General features: G+C 40.6%; 1 protein-coding gene across 2 annotated transcripts; it reads left to right on the top strand.

Moving 5' to 3' along the window:
* DMTF1 (cyclin D binding myb like transcription factor 1) lies at positions 1–27,892 on the top strand. 2 transcript variants are annotated; one of them, XM_048962942.1, is made up of 17 exons: positions 1–153; positions 4,435–4,551; positions 5,061–5,180; positions 6,032–6,126; positions 6,884–6,998; positions 9,872–9,948; positions 11,152–11,309; positions 12,105–12,137; positions 13,288–13,397; positions 14,341–14,569; positions 16,257–16,408; positions 17,931–18,146; positions 20,695–20,780; positions 21,447–21,605; positions 22,255–22,641; positions 25,244–25,391; positions 26,545–27,892. In XM_048962942.1, exons 2-17 carry the CDS (start codon positions 4,443–4,445, stop codon positions 26,652–26,654), a joined length of 2,304 nt encoding a protein of 767 aa, XP_048818899.1. In that variant the 5' UTR covers positions 1–153; positions 4,435–4,442; the 3' UTR covers positions 26,655–27,892. The 2 variants fall into 2 exon arrangements, with proteins under 2 accessions (XP_048818899.1, XP_048818907.1); XM_048962950.1 differs by lacking the exon at positions 1–153 and adding an exon at positions 193–443.
* Positions 27,893–27,934: the final 42 nt, after the last annotated feature.

Genomic DNA, 27,934 nt, shown 5'->3' with positions numbered 1-27,934 from the left:
GGGCTCGCTGGCTGTCTGCGCTTTGCCCCGCCGCCGCCTCCTCCTCCTCCGCCTCCTCCTCCCCCACCGCCGCTTGCTGCCGCTCGGCGCCTCCATCCTGGTACTTCGGAGTCTCCATCCTGGTTTCTCAAGTGCCCGGACCCAAAACAGGAAGTAAGCGCGCGGGGGCCTGCGGGCTGCCAAAGGCCGGGAGCGGCCGGGCCGCGGGGAGGTGGCGGCGGTGCGCGGGGCGGGCCGAGCCGAGGGCGCCGGGAGGAGAGAGACGGCCACGTTCTGACCCCGCGCTTTAGCCGCGGCCGGCACGGGCACGGGCAAGGCCGCGTCGGGCCGGACCGGCCTCAGCCGGCGCCGCCGCCCGCTGAGAGGACGGGAAAATGGCGGCGGCTGCGGGCCGGGCCCAAATGGCGGCGCCGGCGGCCGGAGCGGTGGCGCTGAGGCGGGCGGTGAGGCCCGGGGTTAGGGCCGCGCTTCTCTGCCAAGCCGGGCGCTGCCGGGCGGCGTTTTGGGGCGGGGGTGCGAAAGTGAGGAGAAGCTGGGGAGCCCCATGGCGCGGGGGTCGGGAACGGGGGCGGTACGGGCTTGGTGTTAAACTTCTTTCGCTTTATCTCGGCGTCTGTAATAAAGGACAGCCTGTGGGAAAGCCTTTAAAGCGCCCGGTTTCCCTTCTCTTCGGCAATGGTTGGGGTATCGTAGAGTCGCAGAATGACCTGCGTTGAAAAGGACCATGTGAGCATCTAGTTCTAAGCCCCCTGCTGTGTGCAGCGTCGCCAGCCACCAGACCGGGCTGCCCAGAGCCTAAGCTTGTGGCTTTTATCTGCTTCATTTCGTTATTTCTTGTCTGGCGAAGGTGAGGAAGTTGCTCAAGGCTTTGAGTGGGCTCTGAAATGTGTTACTCTGCCAGGATCAGGGTTTGCATCCACGAGCAGGACCAGGCTTCCCAGTATCACTGTTACACACCATGGTGTCCATTCGGGAGGAGCTTTTCCTTTATTTCTTAATTTTTTTTTTTCCCCCCTTTCCTTTTGAGATGTCTGTATTCTTGAGTGTGTATTCAGGCACAGTGAAGTGTGTTACACTTCAGGTCTTTGGCTCACGCTATTTGTGTGCTTTTATTCACCATTGTTTAGATCCACCTGGCTGTTGTAAGTAATACACCAAAGTAATCTAAAAAATCCTTTTTGTTTGCCAGCGCTGCTCTGGCAAGAGATGCAATTAATTCCTTGATAGCATGGTTAAAGTCCAGCTGCAAAAATAGAAGATGTCTTAGCAAGAAGGTGGTTGCTTCTACTTCAGAAGCGGCAGCAACTCCATGCTTGCTTTCTGGATGTTTAATAGAACTGTTGGACACAATCTTAAAGGATCCCTTCCAACTTCATATATTCTATGGGGATAGCTTTAAACTGAAAGAGGGGAAGTGTGAATTAGATGTGAGGTTCTTTATTAAGGGGGGGTGGTGAAGCTGTGTATGCCTTGTCCCTGGAGGCATTGGTCCCTGGGCTGCCTGGTCTAATCACAGAATCACAGAAACACCAAAGTTGGAAAAGACCTACAAGATCATCCAGTCCAACCATCCACGTATCACCAATAGTACTCACTAAACCATTTCCCTCAACATAACATCCAGATGTTCCTTGAACACCTCCATGGTGATGGGGGGCAACCAGCCTACGTCAGGGAATTGGACCTAGGTGGGCTTTGAGGTCCTTTCTTTCTATGATTTTATGAAACATTTACCACGTGTCTGTACTGTTTCTTACCATTTCTAACAGCCCCTCCATTTGTGCAAACTAGTGTTGTGTTTGTTCACCTGTCTAACATAAAGCAGCAGAGCTGTGGTTTTATCTCATGCCTTCTACAATTAGCATCCAAAATTTGATTGTTATCCTAAATTCCTGCCTCTTTGTGATGGTGAAAAAGTTGATTGCTTAATGCTTCAAATGAAACTGGATTTACATGAAAGAAAAGAAATTCTTTTAGTACACCTCAGTCTTAGGAAGATTCTTATCCATACACATATTTGTGCCTCAGGGCTGTTTCCTGTTATTGAGAAGGGGAGGCACTGTCTTGTTTTGTTTTGTCTTCCCTTTTGAAACAGTGCTAACTTCACTTTGTGTGTTTTTGACATTTAATCATGCTCAGTGCTTTTTATGAAAATATCAATGGATAGGCTAGCACTCATGGAGTTCTGCCAAATGTAAATCAGTGTGCATCGATGTAAATGAGAACAGTTTGTCCCATTGACTACAGCATATTCCCATTTTTGTGAAGGCCTGCTTCCTTAGTTACCGCAAATGAGTAGAACTCAATTGTTCTTGCAGGACTGCAATCTCATGTTGATACAGTTTAATAAATCTTTGTGTATGTTGAACTCCAGTCTCTGGGTCCTTGTGTTTGATATCTGTGCAGTTTGGTCCCCTTCTTAGGTTCTTGCTGCAGCTGTTGAAGTCAGTTCCTTTTTGACTTCGATTTAGATTAGAGTGGAATCCATGCAGTGTGGGAAGAAAGTTTTGTGGGTTTTATTATTATTATTTATTTTTTTCATCACATAATAGCGTAAGAGAACTGGCTCTAGTCAAACAGCAACATTTCCTGATTGTGCACCAGAAGTGTTGACCTTACAAAAGCTGTGCTATGGAATACAGTAAACATTCAGGTTTTATTAAATAGAAGATGTGTGGTGTTCTGGAATGACATTGTTTCCATTGTGTCACTCTTGAGTGAATGCATTGAAATCCCAGCGCATCCTTTGTACCAGTGGGAACGCTCACTTCAGTAGCTGGAAGCCTCCTTTAGTGTGCTTTAATTCTTGCTTCATTCGGAGTTCAGTGAAATATACTTTTTGCCTGATGTAAAGAGCACAACCTTTTATGCAATTGCTTTTTGAAATGTTAAAAGATACCCATCAGTTCACAGAAGAGATAAGGTTTGGTTAATAGCAAGGCATCGCGACAGAACCTTGTCTGCATGGAAGAATATTGTTTCTTACAAGCAGTTAATTTTCGTAGCCCAAGAACAATTGAGCCCATCTGCCTGATGAAAATGATTAAGAATTGCAGAAATTATGTATTAAAATATATATACAATTATATAAAATAAACTTTGTTATTTTCTGCCTAGATCTGCTGTTTGTTTTTTAAAGCGGATAAGAACTGCTGTATTATGTAGTGTAAATCAACATTGGTGTTCTATATTAAAGGATTCTTGTGGGCAAAATATTCTCATGTCTCTTTAGTTGTGCACTGAAACCTATTTAAAGTTGTCAGGAACTGTGTAAAGTTAGCTTTGGTAAGCACACCCAACAATCTATCAAGGCACTATAAGGTGCTTATTAAATTTGCATTTATTTCTCAACTGCTAGCTTAGAAATAGAAGAATCTTCAGTCTTCACTGCATTTCATTATATCCATCCGCACTGTTAATGCACGTGTGTTCAGCACTATTCCCTTTCCCCACAAGCTAACGCCCTCTTCCAGAGCATAAAATTAATAATAGATTTGTATGTCTAAAGAAAGCAGTGGAATCCAGGATGAAGAAACATCCTGGGCCATACATTTATAGTAAAAGAGCTTCTTTTACATAGAAAGCAGTGCATTTTCAAAATGGTATTCACGTATTCTCAGTGATGTTCTGAAAATAAGGTGACTTTATGAAGGGGCTGCTTGTTACAGTCTCACTTATTTAAAAACAATTGGCTGTCATTAACTTTGTTGCTGACTCTTTCATTAGCGGATGTGTGGCTGACGTGCAGGTGTACAAATCAAAAGGAATTTGCATGGCCCATCCCAGATCTCTCTGGTGGTTCAGCATTATCTCGCATGGCCTCGGCTGTCGACCTGCAAGAAATGGCAAACCTGGAGGTCAAAGCAGCCACATGAGGGCTCTGTCACCAGCAGCACTGTTGTGCTTTCTCCGCTGCGCACCCCATAAGCTTCAGGGGGTCCCCTCCTATGTCATACTGGATGGGTCTCCAGCATACATGCTAGTTCTATTGTTACTCAGCTGTAATCTTTCATGCTGGTGATTATCTACAGCCAGATTTTCTGGTGCTTATGTTTGCTCTTTGGTGCAGAGGAAGCACTAGCAGTTATTTGTATGCGTGGAAGGAGAATCAAACTTTGCACCTTAGCACTCTGTAAAGAGCTCAGCTATGAGCAGTGTGAGTACAGAAGTATTTCTCAGTGTTGATTGGCTTTACAAGGTTATGTAACAGTAAAATTAATAAATGAGAAATGTTACAAATAACAAAGGGGCAAATATTAAAAGATGCTGAAAAGCAACAGCTTAGGTTTCTATTCCAAGAATAAAAAGAACAACAAAGTAGATGGAGATTTGTCATTCTGTGTTGGGTTTTGATGGGCTGTTTGAGAAAAAGGCAGCAGCATTATGGGCAAGGTGGCAGTCTGAAGGAAACTAACGTGTGCATTGCTCTTTCAGGTTTGAGTATGAGCACAGTTGAAGAAGAGTCTGACACAGTGACAGTAGAAACAGTGAACTCCGTGACTCTGACTCAGGACACTGAAGGAAACCTCATACTTCATTGCCCTCAAAACGGTATTGAATTGTATTGCACGGTATTATTTCTTTTTTTCATTGATCTTTCTATGATTCTTGCCTGCCTCCAAATTAGACAAGCTATTGGGATTCTGCTTATCGTGCTGAGATTAATTCTGTTTCAGTTTGAAGAAGGATAAAGTGTCATACAAAGCGTAAACCCCAAAATTTTGTAGGTACGTGCCTGACAAGGCTATAGCTGCTCTCATTTATTTTAGTGGAAATGTGTTCTTTGAACTGAGCACACACACAGAGTTCCATGGGCTTAAGTGTTTTGTTCAGCAACAGAGAGTTGAAGGATAACGATCTCTGGAACTTATGAAGAAAACTTTATGGAATATGTATGTGAACTGTTACTGCTCTAACTGATGTTAAGGTCCTGGGCAGTAATAAACATCTCATCCAACCTCTCGCAATTGCTTCTGCTTTTGGATTTGGTCATTGTCCAGTTTTTCTCAAGACCTTCACTTTGCAGACATAAAGGGTCCCATGTATGTTTTTGTTGCTAGAAACTGATGAAGTAAACTCTGAAGACAGCGCCGAACCTCCCCACAAAAGGCTTTGCTTGTCAGAGGATGACCAGAGCCTTGATGACTCAGCTCCCTGCATTTCTGTTGTTGCAGTTCCAAGTAAGTTGTTTTAAGTTGAAGCAGTTGTTTCTGTTGGTAAGAAAGTTAACTCTTTGGATCGTAAGCTGAGTATCTTGTGTCCAGTTTACAAATTCTGTGAATACATGTTTATATTTTTTGCCTCTTAGAGTCTTGGATGTTTTGCAGCAACTTTTATCTACAATAGAATGGGGAATGGTTTTAAGCTGAGACGGGAGGTTTAGGTTAGATATTAGGAGGAAGTTTTTCACACAGAGGGTGGTGACACACTGGCACAGGTTGCCCAAGGAGGCTGTGGATGCCCCATCCCTGGAGGCATTCAAGGCCAGGCTGGATGTGGCTCTGGGCAGCCTGGTCTGCTGGTTGGCGACCTGCACACAGCAGGGGGTTGGAACTGGATGAGCATTGTGGTCCTTTTGAACCCAGGCCATTCTGTGATTCTATGATTCTGTGATTCTATGATTCTGTGATACTAGCAAAAGAAATCTGCCTTAAAGATGGAGGACTGCAGTTACAGATGTATTGTTTAAGTGCCAGGATAAGAATGCTACCAAAAAGTTTGAATGGTGTCTCTGAGTAATTGGAGAATCCTGAAGATAGGGCAGGAAAGGAAGCATTAATACAATAAATGTTGTATTTACATGTTTCCAATTAGTTTTTTGGTTGTATTCACGTGAAAAGCTGAAGGTTTCTGTGCCCATATTTAAGTTTTATGAACAGAAAGAGTTGATAATCATTGCGATCAACAATTAAATACCAAGTAAGGCCTCTTTAAAATTTTTCATAATTAAGGTGGGAATTGGTCAGACCCATATAGCATGCATAAAAATGTTACAGAAGTAAGGTATATGACTGACTTTCCTATTCTGAAGTTTCAGAAAATGATCAGAGCTTTGAGGTGACCATGACTGCTACTGCTGAGGTAGCTGAAGATGAGATTAACGAAGGAACTGTTACTCAGATTCAGGTAGAGTAAAACTTCAGAATTGACCTGTTTTGTGTATATCGTTACAGAAATGGAAATGAAAATGGAAACAACAAGCAGAAAAGTCTTACTAGATGAATAAGGTTACTTTTAGTATGAAACTGATGCATTTGAGAGCAGGCCTTGCTTGTAAACATTACATAACAGTGCAGTTGGATCATTTTATGTATGTAAGAGGTTATTCATGTATAACTGCCCTCCCTAAAAGCACTACAGTAAACAGTGATAGATGTAAACCTGCATGGCTAATTATTTGTTCTGTGGTAATCGACACAGAAGTAAGACAAGATTATCTGTTATTTCTGCTGTTTTGTGGTTTTTTTTTTTAGTTATAAATTTAACTTTATAAAGAGTTAAGCAGGTTTGGCACCAGTCCTATTGGTCATGCTCTGTTTTCATTGTGAGTGTACCATGTTTAAAAAGTCTGTATTGGAGAACTTGGTTACAGTCCTCTTTCCACCGAAGCCCATGATACTCTTTCTATTCACTATAATTTAAACAGTATGAAGACTGCTGTATACTTAATTCCCACAGCATTTGTCCATTAAGATGCTAAATCTTAGTTTACGTCTTTCAAGAAGTGAATTTACTTTTAGTGCTATATCTGGTACTTTCTGAGCATTCAACAGGGTAACTAGATGTGATGGTTTCCTTTTCCTTCAAGTTATGCCTCCATGTTAGATGGGAAGTGATAGAAAGAATGGAAGATTTCATGCCATTTCATTCTTGTCTTTTCAAGATTCTTCAGAATGAACAGCTGGATGAAATCTCTCCAATGGGCAATGAAGAAGTGTCAGCTGTTAGTCAAGCCTGGTTCACAACCAAAGAGGATAAGGATTCCCTGACAAATAAAGGTAGGGCACTTAAATTCTCTGTAGGAATGTAAGCTGTTCAAATGCCCTTGAGAACATTTTGCAGGTTGCATAAAGTAATCTCTGGGTTTTTTAGTGTAGATACTTGAGAAGACCTGTTCTAAAACTGCAGAGAAATGTAATGCATTAAGTCTTCACCATCTCTCTTACACTTTGTATGCAAGAAAGCTGGGACTCCAGATACACTTGGAAGGGAAGAGAGGCTATCCTTGAAGTGATCAAAGTGCTTCTAGTGGCCGTGTAGAGAACTGCTGTGGGTAATGTGTCTCAGCACAGATGGGGCACGTGGCTGTGTGTTGGCTCCATTTGCTTGGTTGGGAGATGAGAAGCACCAGTCACAGGGTAGGTACTTGTGAAAAAATGAGTTTCTGAACTTGTGCACAGATTGATTCTGAAATAAACACTGCTACTCCTAAAACTACCAGCTGACAATATTCTTCCCTTTCCAAATGCATGTAGCAGTTCAGCAGTTGCTGAGCTTCAGAGGTTTGATGTTGATTCTTTTTTTTTGTTGTTGCCTAAGCAACTTATATCATGTCGGATGAATACACCTCTCCAAATTCCTCAGTCTTTCCACTGTTTGTCTTATCCTGACCTTACTGCTTTGCAGAAAAAAACCTCTCTTCTATCAGTTCGAAGCAAAATCCCTTATTGTTAATAAACTTGAGGGGAAGACAATGGTTTTCTCTCACAGAAGCAAACGGTCCCTTACACAATGATTTCTACTCCAGAGCGTGCTGAGTCTGTGAAAAAATATGGATGAGGCATGAAAAGTCCTGGTGTTGGATATGGAAAATTAAGAGGAAGGGAGCCAAGCAGTTCTGTCCATGTCTGTTATACTCACTGTCATGTTACTGCAAATAATGTTACAAGCACGTTACTACATTTCTGTGCTTCTGTGATGAGAGAGAACAGAGATTACCATCTTTTCAATAGCTAATGGTGAATGAATGGAGAGTAGCACACTCTCAGCTCTGACTGAGGGAGCAAATACTGGTGATCTGGCAGAAAAATGGCTGCATGTGGCTTGGTGACCTTATATTTGATGAGTATCTTGCAGAACATGTCAGAAACTGTGTTTGGTCCTTTTTTTTTGTAGCTTTCTCGCAGCTACATCAACTGACATCACAAGTGGCATCTTACAGTTGTGGATGAATGAGGGCACTAAATGTAGTGATTTTATTTAAGAGAAATAGCATGGGGAAGACCTTTCCAACGAAATATTGTGAAACTATACTAGCTGAGACTCTTCTGAGGTCTCCATGAGATCAGCTGTGGAGGAATCTCACTGCTTACCTCCTCTTACATGAGCTGGAAGTTTGACGTGTTGCTTCAGCTTATAACAGTCTCCCTTGTTAAGAATGCCCACAGGTCTTGGAGAAAAGAAAGCATGATAAGCTTGGCTCTAAATGTACAAACATGAAGTACAAAAATAGACTTCCTTTCCTATAATAGTAGGGTGTTAAAGGTTATTCCATGTAAAGAAGTACTGTGTCCCTTCAGAGGTCAGTTCCGGTGCTTTGATAATGGCATGAATCACAGCTGGAGTAGTAAGTTGTGCCTCTGTAGCTTTGGAAGAGCAGTTTGAAATTGTCATGCACAGGCAAGAGTTTTCTCTCATCAGTTTGAACAGAATTAGTAAAAATGCCTGTACTTTGAATTTAAGTAAACAGTCTTTTGGTGTGTACTGCTTCTCAGCTCTGGTAATTAGCAAGCTGAGAAGGAAGTACCATGATTTCTCTGAGCAGAGATGGGCAGGTAGTCAGCACTCACCAGGATGTGAACTGGGTCACCAGCATAATCTTAATTAGAAGTGATCATTGCTATTAAGTATGTTATGAGGGGAAGAAGAAGAAGCTCTGCATAAATTCAAGGGAGGAATGTCTTAATGTTTTATTGAAACCAATCCTTGGAATTTTTTCTTTGAATAATGTGAATTGTTTTTACTTTCAGAGCTTAGCTGACTAAGGGCATAGACAGGAAGCATAACATCTATTTTTATTGATTTGCCACTTGTATTTGGAAAATAAAACACTCGACATGAGTCTTTCTTTTGTCTGTGGCCACTGGATTACTATTCCAATGGAAAAAAAAAAGAATGCCTCTCTGGAAGGCACTGGTGGATAGCACTGCTCACGTGCTGGGGAGCAATAGGGCATGTAAGAGAAGTCCACACTGCTGCCAGTTCCCAAAGTAATATTATGAGTTACATTTTAAGTTCCAGCTTTTGGAATCATCTGAGTGCATAGTAATTTCTGTCAATTTCAAGACAGAATCTTTCTAGTTTTTCACATTCCAGGTTTTCACATGTCTACTTTTTTTTGTTTTTGTTTTTCAAGTTGGGTATTAGAAAAAATTTCTTCTCAGAAGGAATGGTAATGCATTGGCACAGACTGCTCAGGGGGGTGGTGGAGTCACCATCCCTGGAGGTATTCAAGAAGGGTAGAGATGTGGCACAGAGGGATGTGGTTAGTGGGCATGGTGGGGGTGGGTTGATGGTTGCTCTACATGGTCATAGTGGTCTTTTCCAACCTTAATGATCCTGTGATAGTTTTGTTTGAAGAGGAACCCTGAAAACATGAGCTGACAGCACATAAAGAAATCAGTGTTATTTTCAAAAAATAATGGTTTGGACGAGGCGTCTGACTTGCTTGATGTAAATATTTCTTGGCAGTTGACAAGTCACTAAGCACCATTTATCAGTTCTGAAATAACATCTGTTTGAAGCCAATTCTAGTTAAAATACCTAAAATTACTACTCCTTTTTCTTTCTTAATTCGTTTGCAGAAATGAGGGATGTGTTTTCTGATACATTGCTTTGCTGGCTTTCACTTCAGTTTCATTTCTATTTTAAGGCCATAAGTGGAAGCAAGGGATGTGGTCCAAGGAAGAAATCGACATTTTGATGAGTAACATTGAACGTTACTTAAAGGTATGTGTTAAGAGTATGTTATCTGCCTCTTGGTGTAGCTATACTGCTACTAGAAATCAATTTCCTTCAACACTTTACAGAATGTGCTCTACATGATTCCCATCAGTACATAGTAGAAACTGTCATTACCTATTTGAAATACATAAGATAGTTGTACCCAGCATTTAAGACTACAGAATGAACATTGCAAAGATAATTTTCCTTACTAAGTGTTAACTTCCAGACTTGATACCATGTATTACCTGTTTTTACAATGCTAACAGGATATCTGTCTGCTTTCTTACCCTTAATATACCAGCATCATAATTCAGTATAGAAATAGGCATGCAGTTAACATGCCAACAGTGATAATTGCCAATAAGTCACATTTGTGGTCGGCTTACAGCTGAGAATATTTGAGCTTACTTAGTATGTGCAGCTACAAATCTGTAGGCTGGATATTACAGGTTCACTATCCTTTATTTGTGGATTAGAATATCTCTGAATTCAGTTTTCATTGGCGTAGAAATCCTTGCTGCTGGTTCTAGCAACTTGTGCCTACCCACATCTGTATTAGAATTTCTGCCACTAAATCGTTCATAGTGAGCAATACTTTTCTAAATCTAAATGAATGTTTTTAAGCCTCTTAGGTAACTGAGTTACTGCTAATTTGTCTGATTGATACCTTCCCATTTATCTTGCTTCTTGTTTTTTGGAAATGTAGTACTTTGAATAAATAAACTGTTATGGGTTTTTTGTTGAAGCTGAGATGAAGCAAAAGCTTTCCTTTTATACTTAATTCCATTGGCTTTTTTGTATTAAAATCTGCTTGCAGTTACCATTAGAAGAAGAAGAGTAGGTTTTACATCAAGAATATCTAAAGTTAAGTAACAAGTTGTTAGAGAACTTTGACAGCTTTGCCTTGTATGACACCGAGCCAATTCTATTACGATGTTCAACTTCTGATAATAAAATATGTCGGGCAGATTTTATGTGGAGGAAGGTTAGAGCTTCAGTTTCTGCCCAAGTTTCAGTGTTAAAAGCCAAATGTTCAAGATTTTTATTTAAAGCAGCTGATTTATAAATACTCAGTTAAAATCATGGGCTTCATTATTTGGAATACCTAGAAAACTTCATAATGGTATGCGAAGCTTCAGTTCTTAAATGTTCTGCTTGAGCTCTAGGAGTCTTCATCTAAGCTTTTTTTTAAATACTTTCCTCTAGGCCCGTGGAATAAAAGATGCCACTGAAATTATATTTGAAATGTCAAAAGATGAAAGAAAAGATTTCTACAGGACAATAGCTTGGGGTCTGAATCGGCCTCTCTTTGCTGTTTATAGAAGAGTTCTTCGCATGTATGATGACAGAAACCATGTTGGAAAGTATGAAAACCTCTAATGCTGCATGGTTTTATTGGTATGAGTAGAGTCATTTGTTTAATGTTTGACATGTTACGCATGACACAGAAGATACTAGCCAAACAGACCCAGCTCTTCCTGATCATAAGTGACCTCTGCTGAATTCTGCTTGAACAACCGTGATAATAGTTAAGTTGATGGTATCCACAACTTAAAAGGCAGACTGCAGAGGGGATTCTGATGCAATTAGAAGACTTTGACACAAGCATGGATCTGCTGAGGTATAGTTTCTTCCTAGAACTGTGACCTTGAGCTAATTGCTCTTAATCCGTCTGCCCTTAGTTTCCCTGTCTGTAAAGCAGTGGGTATGGGGCCATCTGGAAGTGCTGCTAAGGACGTGTGGTTTCAGTTTTTAAAGATGATTGGGAAGTAAAATATTATTCCAGTGGTGGGTTTTTTTAATTGGTTCCTGCCTTATGCTGGTTGTATACTGAGACTGAAACGAAAGAAAGTAGTTGATTGCTTCAGAGATGAACAGATGACGTTCTAATTGTGTTTTTTAAAGTGACTTCACTGAGAATGGAGATTTTCAGTGGCAAATGAGAGGAATTTTAGACCAGATTGCCTTAGAAATGCCCTGTCGTGGTAAATGACAATTGTTCTTTGAGTTTTCTCCAGGCATTCTGTCATTGTTTCTTAGAGTTGTAATTCTTTAATCTTCATGGTAATTAAAATTTACTGTGTGGTTAGTAAAACAAAAATATTTGTGTTGTATGCTTTCTGTTTAAAATGATGTCTTTTTGTTTACCTGTTTTCTAGGTATACACCTGAGGAAATTGAAAGGCTTAAAGAGTAAGTCTTATTAACAGGGTCATATTGAGTACCTTGAGTGGTTGTATCAGGTTGTTTTGTTGTATGAAATCACTTGGAGTCGCTTATGAAGTCAGGTGTAAATTTGAGTTCTTCACCTATCAGAAAGTTGTGGCTGCTAAATTAATCTGAAAAGAAATCAAATATATATATACATTTTGATTATTTTTTAGTGTATATTCAGGACTTAAGTAACATGCAGCAAAGCCTGAAATAAGCCTTCTGCTGAAATGAGTCATGTTTCAGATTTTTACAAGCACAGTGAAGCTCAGTTGTGGTTGTGTTTGTGAAAAACAGTGATCATTTTCTTCAGGAAACTCCTGCAAAGGTTGTTTGTGAAGAAATTCGCTGGTCACGGGTAGGATTTCCCTATAAAGTACGAGAGAGAGACATAAATTGTCAATAAGGCTTTTTTGGTTTTGTCATTAGATGAAGAGAGAAGGGCAACAGGCTTTATCTCCTCTTAGAGCTTGAAGAAACCAGTTTGAAGAAACCATGCTGGGCTGAAGGAAGGCAGAGGGTTCATTACATTGTGTTGATAGATTTGTTCAGGTCAATTTAGCTGGTTTGTCACTCACAAGATGCCTGTGGCTCCAGTGGTGTCTGGAACACTCATGGCTCAACATGTTAAGTAACCCTATGTTGTGTGTGGCAGGAAAATAATAGTTAAAATTAGGAGTATGATTTTGCAGTATTTTGCCTCATTTAACTTGTAGCTTGCCTGGATTTTGATTAGGCATTACTTAGATTTCTCAAGCAGTCTCTATACCACTTCAAAAAAAATCAGGGAACCTGTGTAGAAGGGATATTGCATGTTTGTCTAAATGTTCATACTGTGCTTATGCAATAATTATGCTTCACAACACACCTGAATGACAAATAGATAATAAGTTATAGATACTTCTTTTAAAAGCAAGTATCCTGAGGCTGAGCTGTACTGCTGAAAAGATTTCTAGCGATGTACAGAAAAATTATCAGTGATAACAAAATATATTAAAAATTCTGTACAGTAGTAACAAAGTGACTTCTCATTCTGTTTTTAAGTCTGCGAGGTGCACATTTTTCCTACTTTTGTAGACAGTTACTTTGGTCTGTAAACGGATATAGTGCTAATAGGCATGTTTCTCTTCAGACTGAGAATAAAGCACGGCAACGACTGGGCCACAATAGGAGCTGCACTGGGGAGAAGTGCTTCTTCTGTTAAAGATCGATGTAGATTGATGAAGGATACCTGCAACACAGGTGAGGTAAATGCCAGTCAGTGACACATTCCAGTTAGAGCTGTCCCTTCTCTGCCTCTGTCAGTAACTGATTAGATACAAGGAAGAAATTCTTCATTATGAGGGTGGTGAGATACCAGAAGGGGCTGCCCGTGGAAATTGCAGGTGCCCCATCTCTGGAAGGGTTCAGAGCCAGGTTGGATGGGGCTTTGGCAACCTGATCCTCTGGATGGCATTCCTGCTGGTGTTAGGAGGTTTGGTATTGGATTATCTTGGTTCCTTCCAACCCAAAGCATTCTGTGATCCTGTTTTCAGATTGTGAGTCTGAGCTGAGTGAGTAAGGTGTGAAATCTGGGGACCTTTTTAGAATGCATTTAGTATAAGTTTCTGCTGTTTATCATCTTAAATATCAGTTCTGCAGTCAGTTATCCATCATGTTTATGCCACTAGAGCGTATTTCATTGAAGTGGATTAAAAATACTTTGCCTTGTATTGAGTGTTTATAGACATACACTTTATGTCTTTATGTCAGTTAAGAGACAGGAGCACTTAAGGAGTAAAGTATTGTTTATTTTGTAATTTATATATTTAAACGAAGAAGAAAAAACTTCATCAGGCCTCATGTAATCATTGTAAGCTAGAGTTTTACGTGTTCAATTTACTTCAACTCATATAAGTCATGTAGTTTGGACCAATTTGCTCTGATATTTTGATAAGTTCTGTGTGGCTTCATTCATCCACAAGAAGAGAGGATACAACTTGACAATAGCCTGGCAAAAATGAATGATGAACCCTAACCCTATTAGTTAAGAATGGATTATACTGTAAATTGTTGGTAAATGAGAACAATCATACCTTCTTCACAAGTCCACACTTGGATGTGGAATACGATGTTAGGTGATGTCACAGATCAGAACAGAGGTCAGCTGTTGCTGGTTAAGCTGGAGGGCTTTTTTCTCTTTCAGGAAAGTGGACAGAAGAAGAAGAAAAGAGACTAGCAGAAGTAGTTCATGAGCTAACTAGCACAGAACCAGGTGACATTGTCACGCAAGGTGTATCATGGGCTGCTGTAGCAGAACGGGTCGGAACACGCTCTGAAAAACAGTGCCGCTCTAAATGGCTCAACTATCTCAACTGGAAACAAAGTGGGGGCACTGAGTGGACCAAGGAAGATGAAATAAATCTGATCTTAAGGTTTGTTATTTTAGTTGCTTTTAACGGTTCAGAATATGTGATGCTAGCAGGATTCCATTGGGGTCCCTTTTGCTGGTCTCTTAGAGTCTTAAAAATTTTAGAAGCTTCCAAAAGTCACTGCTGCATTTACAGTTCCCAGAGATTTATTATTGAACATATTTTTTGTTTTTTGTTTTTTTAGTGAATTTTAGTGCTCGTGAAAGGTGTCAGATTGAAAACCCTGGAGACTGAAGTCTTCTTTATTCCACAGAACAGGTACAGCACAGGCAGCGACCATGCAAGCTTCCCACACATTGCCCCACCAATGCGCTTTAACCCTTAACTGGAGGGTAGTTCAGTCTCCCTGCCCATTCAGTCCTTGGCCTCTCTGATGAGATGACCAACAAGGGTCAAGTGTGGTGGTGGTTTCTGTGATGTGGACATCTCGTCTACAAAGAACTAAACTGAGACTGCAAATTAATTTCATGTAGGCTGACAAACATTGATTGGATTTCAGCATTTTTGATGACTCCATTTGAACTGGCAACCTGGTAGTGAAAAGCTCAGTAACTTTGGAAATCTTTTGCTCTCTCCAGTCCTCCTCCCATTTCAAATGCCTTTAACTCAGGCTTTTTAGCCAGTGGATTTTTATGGGTTCATAATTGGGGGTGGGAATAAAAATCCTGGGCATATAAGGGAATCTGAAAATTATTTACAGAGCACTATTCACTGATTTCCTGAATCTGTTTGACCTGATCTCAAAATGAGTAACCTGATTCTGCATTTCAGTATGTGCTGGCTATAATTCCTAGTATTTATGCACAAATGGTATCTTTTTAACTCTGCAGTACAGTCATCCTTCAGGATTGGTTTTGGTACCTTTTTCCTTTTTTTTTTTTTTTTTTTTTTTTTTTTGTTTCTTTTAGCTATCAATATTTAGTATCATTGCTTGATTTGTGAATTTAACTTTTACAAAAAATCCTTTCCCTTCTTGCTTTTCACCTCTCTGTCATGTGCTCCAGGTACAGATGAGCAGGAGGCACTTCAGAGATGTTAACAGTATTCAGACAGGTTCTGGTAGAATCCAGTGTTGTGCGTAACGTCTGCCAGAACTGTGTGGAGACTGCTCCTTTCCTGGAGAGCCTGATGGGATTAATTAATGAGGAACCATTTAATATTGTAGCTAATTTCATCTTTATCTACTTTGGCTAAGAAGCATTTGAGAGGAGGCAAAAAAAAAAAAAAAAAATTAAGGATGGATGAGTGTTATTTAGGAGAAAACAGATGTAAATATAACATGAAATTAATTAAGAGTTTAGAGTGAATCTCAGGAAATATTTCCCGTTATGGAGATGTGTTTGAGGAATGATCTTCCAAAGAATAAAAGACACAAATGCCATTGTTTGTAATGCCTAACAATAATCTGAATGAAGCCCTAATGTGTATGTAATAAGGAGAATAATCCTGCATGGCAAGGAGATGGACTGGATCATCTAACAGGTCTAGTCCATTTTCTGTTGTTCATGATTTTGCTTGACCTCTGGCAGCGTGGAGCCTTGGAAGCGTATGTCGATACATGAGCTCTGGCAGACTATTCACTAGCATGCCATTTTGCCTCTGTTACATGTGACAAGACCAGAGATGTGCAACACACCTTCTGGTCCGGAGGGTGGTTTCTGACAGGTGAATGTTTTCTGTATCCTGTCAGGATAGCGGAACTTGAAGTTTCTGATGAGAACGACATCAACTGGGATTTACTCGCTGAAGGATGGAGTAGTGTCCGCTCACCGCAGTGGCTTCGGAGTAAATGGTGGACCATCAAAAGACAGATTGCAAACCACAAGGATGTTTCATTCCCTGGTAATGTACTAGTTGTGCACTTTCCTGGAAACTTCTTTCACAAGCATCAAAGGAATAAGGCTGGATTTTTTTGTCTACTTAAAGCGTTGCAGGCTGAAGAGCACATTGCTTTTTAAGCTGGAAGTTACCAGCTCCTTGCCATCTACTGGCTAAATTGCATCCACATCCAGTCCCTTGAGTGTTTCTGTTGAAACAAGCCAAATAGTTGTATACAACTGTAGATTTTGCCAAGTCCCTTACCTTTGTTTTAAGTGAGAGCACATAGATAAGCAGATCAGCTGGCAGGTCACAGCTGATGACAGTCTTTGGTATGTAGGGCAGCGGCCCCTTCAGTTTCAGGAGGATATAGATTTGCAGCCTAGCAGTGTCACCTCAGATTAGGTCTGTTGCATTTGTCATTTTAAAGGTAATCTGTGTGAGGTTAAATGTTGGCTCTGTGTTGACTGCAGCGAAAGGCAAATCAGTTACTAGCTGTACAGTGAGAAAGGCTCATCAAGGTTGGTCTCGGTGATCTCTGGAGGTCCCTTCCAACCCCAAGATTCTGTGAAGAGTGGAAGAATTGGGATTATAAAGCTCTCTAAATGTCTCACTCATCACTTTCACTCTTGGTCAAAGAAACTAGAGCCAAAGCATATCTCAGTTGCTGTGAACTTCCCTTCAGTCCTTCTTTTCTGTTGCAGGGAGAAGAAAAAGGTCAGAGAAACATAGAAATTAGTCATATTGTAATGAAAGGTGTAACATGATGGGAGGATGCAGTTGAGAGGGTGTCCCTGTTACACTTAGTACGGTACAAAACGTATGTTAGTAGATAGTTGTATCAAATAGTGGATAATATAAATACATGACTGAATCCACAAAATCTATTCCTATTTCCTAGATGAAAAATGCTTGTGCTGTCAAGAATGGGAGATGAGTAGTATTTCCCTCTGTTGCATGCTAGAAAAACAAAGACCACAGCTTTGTCACTTTGTTTATGTCAACTGCAGAGGGACCAAAGTGATAGTAAGGGAAGATAGGTGGGTGGTTTTATTGGAGTAATGGGCCACTTTGTATGCAGATTGTAGTGCAGCTGCTGAGAGATTAATTCTGACTCATGATCCCTATTGCCAGTGACAGGTCTGTCAACTACATGAATAAATCCAATCCAATCTTTTGCAAGATTGGAGGTTTACTTCTTCACAGAAACATTGCCCAGCTAGTGGTACAACATTTAATTGTAACTTGGCAAGGTACTGTGAAAGCTTTTGAAGAGGTCTAAAATATTACGAGCATTTCTTCCTTTTCCACACATGCTGAAATATCTAGGTTCCTTGAGAAATTTAGGCTCACCCCAGTAGGTAACTATAAATGAGTTGTATGTATGTGCTAACTTTCTAGTTTAAAATCTCTCTGAATGATTTAGGTTCCAACTTCAGAAGGATTTGGTTGTTTTGTTGTTTTTTTTCATCTTCGATAAATGTCACATGCAGCATTTGAAATGCCCTTCTTCAACATACTCGAGCATGAATATTCTTTCTTTCAGTGCTGATAAAGGGTCTTAAACAACTGCATGAGAACCAGAAAAACAATCCAGGGCATCAGCTTTCAGAGAACAAATCTGGAGGTGGATTACCAAACAGTAACTCCAGTTCAGGGGTTCAGCACGTGCAGATTCGAGTGGCTCGCTTGGAGGAGAATGCAGGGAACACACCAGGCCCTGTGACAGCTTTGCAGATCCCAGTCCAGATTACACACGTCTGTAAGTAGCTGAAATGCACGACTTGCTGTCCTCTAATGAAACTAAAGCTTTCTTATGTTAAGAAGGTGAAAGAGGAGTTAGTTCTGCTTTGGTCATGACATAATTTCAGATAAGAATTCCTGGGTTCCGTTTACCCATTTCTATCTTCGTTAGGCATATTTAGCTACAACTGTGACAACAGGAGCCAGACATGGCAATTGGAGTGCCTGCACACTTGGTCTCTCTCTGCATGGATAGAAGAGCGTGCTGTATAACATTTGTTGGAAAAGTCTCTTTTGAAAAGGCCTTTTGAGAGCATGCAGAAGCCTCTTAGGGAAAATGCAGTAGATATGTTTAATCTTCAAGTTTTTTCTGGTAACTCTTGTCCACAATATGGAATATAATCTACAAGATCTTCTGTGAAATACGTTACACTGCTGTGCCTAACTTCTGATAAGGGGCATTGAAACAAGAAGGTATGCAATAGTTTTTCCAGTCCTGCTCCATTTTATGCAGTTATTTCTAGGCACAGGCAGCCTGGAAAGCATTAGCTGCTGATTCACACTCATGAGTTCAGCTGATGATCTTCTCTAACCATTTTTTTTAAATTGGTGCTTCCCATCCTCTTAAGGAAGAGCTTTACTCATTAGCAAAAGTTTATTACCAGCTCTACCCTGATGGTCATTCTTACTGTTTGCTTTTGTAGCTAATCGTATTAGGTAACTCTAGTTACTCCAATCCTGTGACCCCCTAAGCAGCCTGTCATCTCCATTGGCTACCATTCTTCAATTTAGTTGGCTTACTGATTAAAATGTTAGTTAGTTAGGCTAAGAACTGATTCTTCAGAGTATGGGTAGTCAGGCCTTTGGTAAATAATTTTCTGTTTATAATTTCATTAGATTAATCTGTCTTAATCTACTTAAGTGCCATCTTCATTTTATTTAGTTTATTTCTTAGAATGCTATGCAGTACCATGCTTAGAATGTTTTACCTGTAGTAATACATCAGTTGTGTCGTAAGTTCTACCCATCTTGGTCAAAGCTACTGGTTTTTGATGAGGCAGCTGGTATTCTGTAACCCTTAAGTCTTCTCAGAGTTCTGTAGTGGTTATTTTGTGATGTCACTCACCTCTCTGTCTGCTTAACAAGCCTCCTCCCCATGCTAATCTGCTTTCTAGAAGAGTTTTGCTTGTGTAATCAAAGTGAATTTTTTATCATGTCTTTTCTGTTTCTCTATGCCATGAGAGATAAACCTATTAGACAATTGCAGCTGCATATGATAGCAGGCTCAGTGTTTCAAAGGGGTAATTCCTATAAGCAATTCAGACACAACTGGCTAGGTAACAGACAGGCCACATCTCACAGCTATCTGCTGCTGGGTGCCAGGAAATCTGCAGCAGGAAACCTTGGCGTGCCACTGCAGTAATACAAGTTTCAAAGTCAGAGCTCCTGTCAGCAGCTAAAATTAGTCTACTTTGAAAGCACAGACTCTGAGATGGTTAAGCTTTCAGTGCTTGTAGCATTGCTGTCGTCATATCTTTTGCCCTGTAAGTATGGAATTACTGTATAATCTCAGACAAAGTATCAATTTGTCTCCAGCTACCTGAAACTTCTGAATTTTTCAAGAGTAAAGTTCTTAATTCTGGTTCTAAGCAGAGTTTTTGATACCTTTCAAAGTCTGGAGTATTTGTTTAGGCATGGTGATCCTTAAATGTCTGACACATAAACTATATGTTTTGCTTTTCATAGCTACTGTTAGCACGAATGGAAGTAATTACTTAAATGCTTGTAGTCATAGAGTAATAGAATCATAAGGTAAGACATGATAAGAATGATAAGAGTGATGAGAATACTTAGTGTAGCTTTTCTACACTTCAGTCACAACACACAAAATACCTCCGGGAGTGTCTGATCTGTCATCAGTGGCTGACGTACTGTGGAGAGCAGAAAGAGTTAAAACCGAAAATGAAAATAAAAAAGTAATATAAAAATAAGCATCTCAATGTTACATCTGACAGTGGTTTTAAAAAACAATACTCAATTCCTAAGATATCATTACACCAGAACTTAAAAATTTCATACACATCTTAAGTACTTAGATGATGTTTAAATAAATAGATGACAGGGGGCAGTGAAGCACTGGAACAGGTTGCCCAAGGAGGCTGTGGATGCCCCATCCCTGGAGGCATTCAAGGCCAGGCTGGATGTGGCTCTGGGCAGCCTGGTCTGGTGGTTGGTGACCCTGCACACATCAGGGCCGTTGAAACCAGATGATCATTGTGGTCCTTTTCAACCCAGGCCATTCTGTGATTCTATGATGTCAGGTGTACTGTGTTTGCTTTTTTCACTGTGCATACTTTCCTTTGCTCCTTTGGAGCTTTCTGTACATGATATAGCATCTTAAGTACCAATTAGAGAGCCTTGTCATTAGGATTACAGTCAGTTTTCTTTTCCATATTACTAGAATTAACAATTTTCTGCTGTGTAGCAATTATAGAGAGTAATGCACTCTGCAGCACTGAAACATGTTGGTTTACACACTTAGCTTTTTTTTTTTCTTCCTTTTGCAGCCTCAACAGATTCCCCTGCTGCTACAGTTGACTCTGAGACAATAACACTGAACAGTGGAACACTGCAGACCTTTGAGATTCTTCCAGTAAGTAACAGAGAACTGGTGGTTAGTTAGGGTTTTTTTTTCTCTTCAGCACAGCTATTTCTGAGACTGGAACTGGTGTTTTCAGAGAAAGAAGTCTCAAATGGAAAGAGGAATTTAACAGATATAAAACTTCTGAAGGTTGTAAGCGAAGTGTATTTCCAGAGCTTTAATTTGTTAGGTCTATGGACACAATGTGAATTACAGTTACATGCTTTAAATCTATCTTAATGCTTTAATGCTATGAAGTTTTTCTTTATGCTGATGTCTTGTTGAAATCTGACATAACAGGCAGAGGAAGCTCCCAGCAAGTAGAGATTCTCTTAGTTCCATTGTGCTGTGATTTATAGCACTTTGTCTCATTTCAGTGTTGACAGTAAGTAGAATGTATTCACTTTCTACCTGCTGTTGTACCTCATAATACAGTCCTACATGACTTAATATTTGTCTCTGTAGCCTAAGGCTGTAGATGAGATTGTTTTTACTTTCTTGAATACAGTAAAGCAGTTGGTGCAGCAGGGATTGGGGTTTGGTTTAGTTTTGGGTTGTTTTCTTTTTTCAGGGGGCATTACAGTTAGACTAGTTGATGTAAATAAGCATGCTTTGGGTGCTGAGTGTGGCCCAGGAAGGTGGTGTGTTTGGGCATTAAATTTGTGTTGTCTCTTTTAGTCTTTCCATCTCCAGCCTACAGGAACACCAGGTACATACTTGCTACAGACAAGCTCAAGCCAAGGCCTTCCTTTAACACTGACAACTAGTCCTACCATGACCCTAACAGCTGCTGCTGCTCCAGCCTCCCCAGAACAGATCATAGTTCATGCCTTATCTGTACGTATTCTGAGCAATGAAATGACTGAAGTTTGGGCAGGGAGGGAAGTTTAACAGTGCAGGCATCTGTGTATTTGCATGTTAAATTTGTAAAGCAGTTCTTAAGACATAGCACTGTTACTTTACTTAAAATACTAAAATGTGAGTGTATCTTTTTGTATTGTCTTTTAAGTCTCTTTATGTTGCTTGAAAATTTGGCTTAGATAAGTTCTTACTGTGGCTGAACATGATGTCTCCATCTAGTGGTTTGTCCCAGCAGAACGACAGTTTCCTGATGTTTCATTTATTCTAACAAGCAAATACTCATGTTCACAAAACTTTCAGCGGGAGTTCTGGTCTTTATTAGAGGGAGAGAAAGAGAAGAGACTGAAAATTGAATAACAAATGCAATGTAAAAGTCAGGAAAAGAAAAAAATCTCTAATCTTTTAAAAGTCTGGGGCAATCCTCACCTGAACAGTTGCTTTTGTTTCGTAATATGTGTGTACTTTACACAGTTAGCACAGGGTCAGCATGTGATCTGTGTTGATGCACTGCATATGTAGAGCTCAGTTACATTAGTAATGCTGCTTTTCTGTTTGCTGAAAGATGTGAAGATACCTGAGAGGTTTTTGTGTCTCCTTTTCTATTTTTCCCCAAATATCCTTACAGCCAGAACACTTGTTGAATACAAGTGACAATGTCACAGTGCAGTGCCACACACCGAGTGTCATCATCCGCACCGTTGCTGCTGAAGATATCTCCTCCTCTGTCACTCAGGCAGAACTTACTGTTGATTCAGACATTCAGGCAGCTGACCTGACAGATCCACCTGATAGCCTGGAAACAAACAGCTTCCCTGATGATATCCATCAGTCCAAGCTGAGTGATGAAGAGCATTCAGCGTATAATGAAGATGATGCCTCAAAATTCAGCAGCAGGAATAGTAGTGAACTGATGGATGGAGTTATGGTAAGAACTGAAGAGGAGATTTCAGGTGCCAGTCTGAAGCAGGAAGAGGATTCTCACTCTGATTTACCCAGCACATACGTCACTGAGGTAATCAAGTGGATAATACCTGATTTTTTTTCCCTGCTTCTATATTGAGAATGATTTCCTTGCATCTTTGACCTTTATGCTAGTCTATTCATATCAGTATGTCAGTGATTTAGTGCATATTATAATTCTGAGGGCTTTATTTTTAAATCCTCTATCATTAATATGTTATGAATGTGAAAGTGGTATGGTTTAATTTGGAACTTGGGCTTAAATTTGACTTGAATACTTCCCTAGCTGTGGAGTTACTTCACCACTCAGGGTACTTTAGAGTGGTGACTGTAGAAGGTAGTGGCATGGAACAGCTGTCTTCATTACCATTTGATGCTGTTTAAACCAGGCTGTGAAATTTTGATGCGTGTATTTTACAGGTAGGTAGACTGCTGAGCAAAGGAGATGAGAGAGAGTACTCAGCTTTTGCTCTATGAATTTAATAGTGTATTTCTATGTGCACCACTTAGCTTGGTTTCCATTTTTGAGGACTTCCTTTAAACAGTGTACTCCAGTTAAGTATCTGTTATGTAGGAATGAGAAGCATTTAAACCATCTAGATCTGTTGCTTCCATCTCATTCAGCTCGGATGCCTCTGATGTAAAAACAAATGTATCCAAATTATTTCAGGCATTTGGAGTGTTTATATAGAATTCTTCCATCTCTCACTGAACCTATCACAGAGACTAAGGGAAGGAGAGTGGACATATGAAAAAGAGAGTGATATTTAGTGGGTAGAAAATAAGTCTTTAGAAGCTGGATTAGGTTAGACAGTGACAAGCAGTGAGTTAGACTTAAATACTGCCTCCTATTCTCCAAAACAGAAAGCTTTACAGTTGCTGTAATTCTGCTTTATATCCCTGTTGAAAAATCCATTGTTAGTATATCTGGACTTTGTTAGACTTTGGCTTTGCAAAACTGAATAGGCATTGCATATCCGTTGTGCTCGCACTAAGAGGAGGATCCTTGTATTTCTCAAAGGTTGCTATTACATCCAAAGATGGAGATTATTCTTCTGTGTTCTTCTTTCTTGTCTCATGGTAGAAACAGTTGTAAAATTTGTTCTTCTTTATAATTCTTACTTGCTTTATCCTTCTAATTAAATTCAAGTTTGCGTGTGCATAAGTTCCGGGAAACAGAGACTGTCTGTGGGTTTCTAAATGAAATGTTACTCTACAAAGACAGATCTAAATTCTGCTTACTTTAAGCCAGTGTTATTCTTCTGCACTTGTGAGCATTGTGCTGTTGCTGTGAGTATGGGCAGTGGGAAGCACTCAGTTGTGCTGCAGAGATTTGTTATTTCTGGCTGGGAAAGGTGCCCATTTGTCACAATGGCATTTTCAGGTTTTTTTCACACCTCCTTTTCTCAGTTTTAAGCTTTGCCACATCATGCTTTTCATGGGTGGGTTTTTATCTGTGTTCTCTGCAGAAATTGACTTTTGCAGCTCCGGCACACGGTGCCTTGCATGAATGGGTGCACATTTGGAGTGAGCTTAAATCACTGAGCTGCAGCACAGGTAGTCAGCTCATCTTCAGCAGCACCACACAAAGGGTGCTGCACAGTGCAAAGACTGCACAAGATGCTGCCTGTGCAAAAACACTGTGGAAACTATATAAGGAAACAGGTTTCCTATAACAAACATGGAGATTTTCTTGAGCAGAAAAGTTCTCTCTACAAACATTTCCTGTACCTTCTGAAAACAGGGATAAATCCCTGTATTTTCACTCTGCCAGCTACATTTGCTGTCGTTCTGCATCAGTAATTCCTGAAGGCAGAATGAACCTTACGCACGTTGCACACACAAACTGGGATTCAAATGTCTGGTTACTCTGTCAGTATTAACTAGGATGTCTTCCAGTGCACATGCAGAACCAGGAGTCCACCGGAGTGTGCTGTGACACCAAGTAAGCCAAGTGTGTTATTTCCTATCAGTGCCAGCACTACCAGGAAAGAGGCAGCAACAGCAGCTGTGGGACTAGAAGAAAGTAGGGATATTGACAGCTTGCACCTGGAAGGAATGAGTGTGTTGCCAATTATTTTGATATAATGTGGTTCAACCAAAAATGTTCTGAGCCACCCTTCAGTCAGCGACTTATAGGAAAAGGCACAACATTTAAAATTGGTCTTCTGAGCTGTGTGTCCATTGGTTAAGACTTGTCACAGAAGCAGGAGTTACGAGATGAAGTTATTAAGCTCAGGTAAACCTATCACATCTGTGGAGTTGGGACGTGCTATAAAGGTATTGCTTCAGTCTCTCAGAACATCTAGGGAGCAAGTAGAGGAATGGATTAATTATTCCTGTTAATAGACAGAATTTGTTACTTACATGGGAAGGTTTTATCACTACTGTGCAGTCTCTCATTTCCTCTCCCCATGTCCTCGATGCTGTTCACAGGGTAGAATTCTCTTATCTCATTTTGAATGCCTATCCTAGGATGAAATGTACCCTGCGAATGCTGAAGTAAGTAGCTCAGATGTTGACATTTCAACTGACAGAGATAAAATTCATTTGGGGAGTCTGTTTCTTCTTCTGGAGTATGGCAGGCCAAAGCAAGCTGTTCTGTTTTGCTACCCAGAATAATGCCCCACATCCTTTCCTTCTGTGTTTTTCAGGACCTGGGTTCTCCAACAATAGAAGAACAAGTTGATCAGCCTACAATAGATGATGAGACTGTGCTTATTGTTCCTTCTTCCCATGGTTTTATACAGACATCAGATGATATAGACAGTGAATCAGTGTTGCCCTTGACAACTCTAACAGGTAGGACAGTCCCTTTGTAGGATTCACTACATCAGAATAGCACTTTTGAGTTCCTCAAAACAGTGCTTCATAGATCCAGATCCTTATTTTCTCTAGAGTTGTTTTCCTTATCATTGCTATGAAACATTGCTATGAGGGAGGTTGTGGTGCAAAAGGGTCTGGCCTCTTCTCCCAGGCAAATAGTAGGACCCGAGGAAATGGCAAGAAGTTATACCAGAGGAGGTTTAGGTTGGATATTAGGAGAAACTTTTTCTCTCAAAGGGTGGCCAGGCACTGGAATGGCTGCCCAGGGAGGTGGTGGAGTCGCCATCCCTGGCAGTGTTCAAGAGGCGCCTGGATGAGGAGCTACGAGAGATGGTTTAGTGCTTGTGGTACTGATAAGAATGGGAGGGTGGTTGGACTAGATGATCTTGCAGGTTGTTTCCAACCTTGTGATTCTGTGATTCTGTGATTCTGTGAAACTTTAACCAATCTGATTAGCTCACTTACATCAGTATAAGTGGAAGAAAGTCTCACTTAACCTCCTGGGAAAAGCAGTAGAACTGCAGGTGCTTCCTGACTTGCTGAGCTGTTCCCGTCGTCCTTGAGCCTTGAATTAGTACACATAGGCTAATGAGTAACTGTTTATTGCACATTTCTTCATGCCTGCTGATAGAATTATATTGGTTTCCCATTTGAGAGAACACTGGAGACATCTGAAATGCAATTTGCCACTTATTACCTTTCATAGTGAGAGGCTGGGCTCTTTGGGATGTTTGCACAGTGCTCACCTGGAAGGGCTTGGTAGCTTATGCCACACTTTCCAGTGCCAGCAGTAATCTCATACTTGGGAACAGCATAGGAATATTCTCCCAGTGGTGCAGCTAACAAATAATCCTTTCTGGAGGAAGGATCTCCTTGCATAGCCATCTTAGGGTCAGCCTTAGGCCTGGTGCATTAACACCTGGGGAGTCCAAACCTGGGTCACACTAGTTGCATCTGTATTATTCATGGCTTTGCTTGGAACTAGAAATTGAGAACTAGTTGCACTGGAGTTAACATTGCCTAAAATTGTTCCAAAGCTCAGAGTGCATTTTCTGTGTCGTATTTAACATTTTGTTATAATGGAACACTAAATAATGGGTGAGTTGTAATTTACTGTGTCTCTTGGCAGATCCTATCCTACAGCATCATGGAGATGGGTCCCACATTATTGGCTCATCACTGGGCAGTCCTGACTCAGAAGATTCGAAAGATGTTGAAGATCTAGTGAGCTGTCACTGAGAGAAGCAGTAATCATGTCCATTTTGTATTGACTGTGTTTGCATTGTGAAACTAGTTACAACCCTGTGCCATGTTTCCAAAGAAAGCAGTCAGTCCATGTCTTTAAAAAGAAACTTACAGTTTGAAATGACGACGGTGCACTTTCTCTGCTCAGGCCATTTACCTCATTTGTGAAGGGTTACAGAGCAGCCAATAGAAGCCTGACGTACTGCGACCCAACCAGGGTGTTCCAGTGTTTCCCTGTTGGCAGTGCTCACTGCCAGGAGCCACGTGGTCAATTCTGATCTGACTTGTGTTGAACTGCACATCTCAAAAACTGGACAGAAGGCAGCGATTGCGGACCGTAGCCTCTTAGTGCCACAGCAAGAAATAGTTTGCACATGTTTCATGAAGAATGGGTGATGATTTCTGCACTTACTGACTCTTGCAATATGTGGAGCAAGACTGTTACATTTCAGGAAGAAATGTGTTCCATCAAAGACTTCAGGGAGCATGGGTAGCATCACAAAGAAATGGTCTGTCTTCCCATCTCATCATTACTGTGTCTACAGCATAGGACTTCAGACAGGTGCTTATGGGATTTGTCTGGTCTGCTTGTTCCTGAGCATCCGTTGCTGGCAACGGATAGAACTCAGATCATTTGTGGAAAATCTTTTTTGTTTTCCTTCTTCATCACTACATTAAGCTGAATAAAAAGGGAAGGCCTATGAGAAAGGGAAGCTACTGGTACCCGCCAGCCTCTCCCTGAATTGTTTTGAAGGTTGTTGTGAGTATGCTGGAACATTTGGTCTCGCTGTTTACATGACAGTACCAGCCACCTCTAGAGGTGATTTATGCAGCAAGGGAGTATATGGGAGGATGGTGTGGAGGTGGCAGAGTCGTGGAGAAATAGGTCTGTGAGAATTTGGGCACAGAGCCCTGAGGCAAAGGAAGCCAATTAATTCCTACGCTCAAGGGTTGCAACAGACACTAGGCTGAGCAGCAGCCTGTTAGCTAGGGACTGAGAGTAAAAGCTATAGAGACTAAAGACTCGTGTATAAATTATTTTATTTATTTCTGTAATTAGCTCTTCATAATCAAGAGTGGGTCTTTTTCAGTCTGTGTTTTTGTTAACGTGAAAAATAAGTTGTAGTTTCAAATGGTTGCCTAGGGAACAGAAGTAATTGTATATTCAGTTTAAACAAAATAAAGAGTATTTGTCTTATGTAACTGTAAGATGCCATTTATTTATACTGCTACAGATCCTTGCAGTGCTGCAGTTTATTTGTACAGTAATAAAA

Source organism: Lagopus muta, chromosome 1 (genome assembly GCF_023343835.1).
Source record: "Lagopus muta isolate bLagMut1 chromosome 1, bLagMut1 primary, whole genome shotgun sequence".
Classification (NCBI taxonomy): domain Eukaryota; kingdom Metazoa; phylum Chordata; class Aves; order Galliformes; family Phasianidae; genus Lagopus; species Lagopus muta.
The sequence above is the reverse complement of the archived record's forward strand: the minus strand, read 5'-3'. Positions and strand labels throughout refer to the sequence as shown.

Bases quoted from the DNA above. Each gene is read 5' to 3' on its own strand.
- DMTF1 (XM_048962942.1), top strand. From the start codon at position 4,443: ATGAGCACAGTTGAAGAAGAGTCTGACACAGTGACAGTAGAAACAGTG. The intron at 9,949-11,151 runs GTATGTGTTAAG...ACTTTCCTCTAG, and splicing joins ACATTGAACGTTACTTAAAG to GCCCGTGGAATAAAAGATGC. The intron at 12,138-13,287 runs GTAAGTCTTATT...GTTTCTCTTCAG, and splicing joins GAAATTGAAAGGCTTAAAGA to ACTGAGAATAAAGCACGGCA.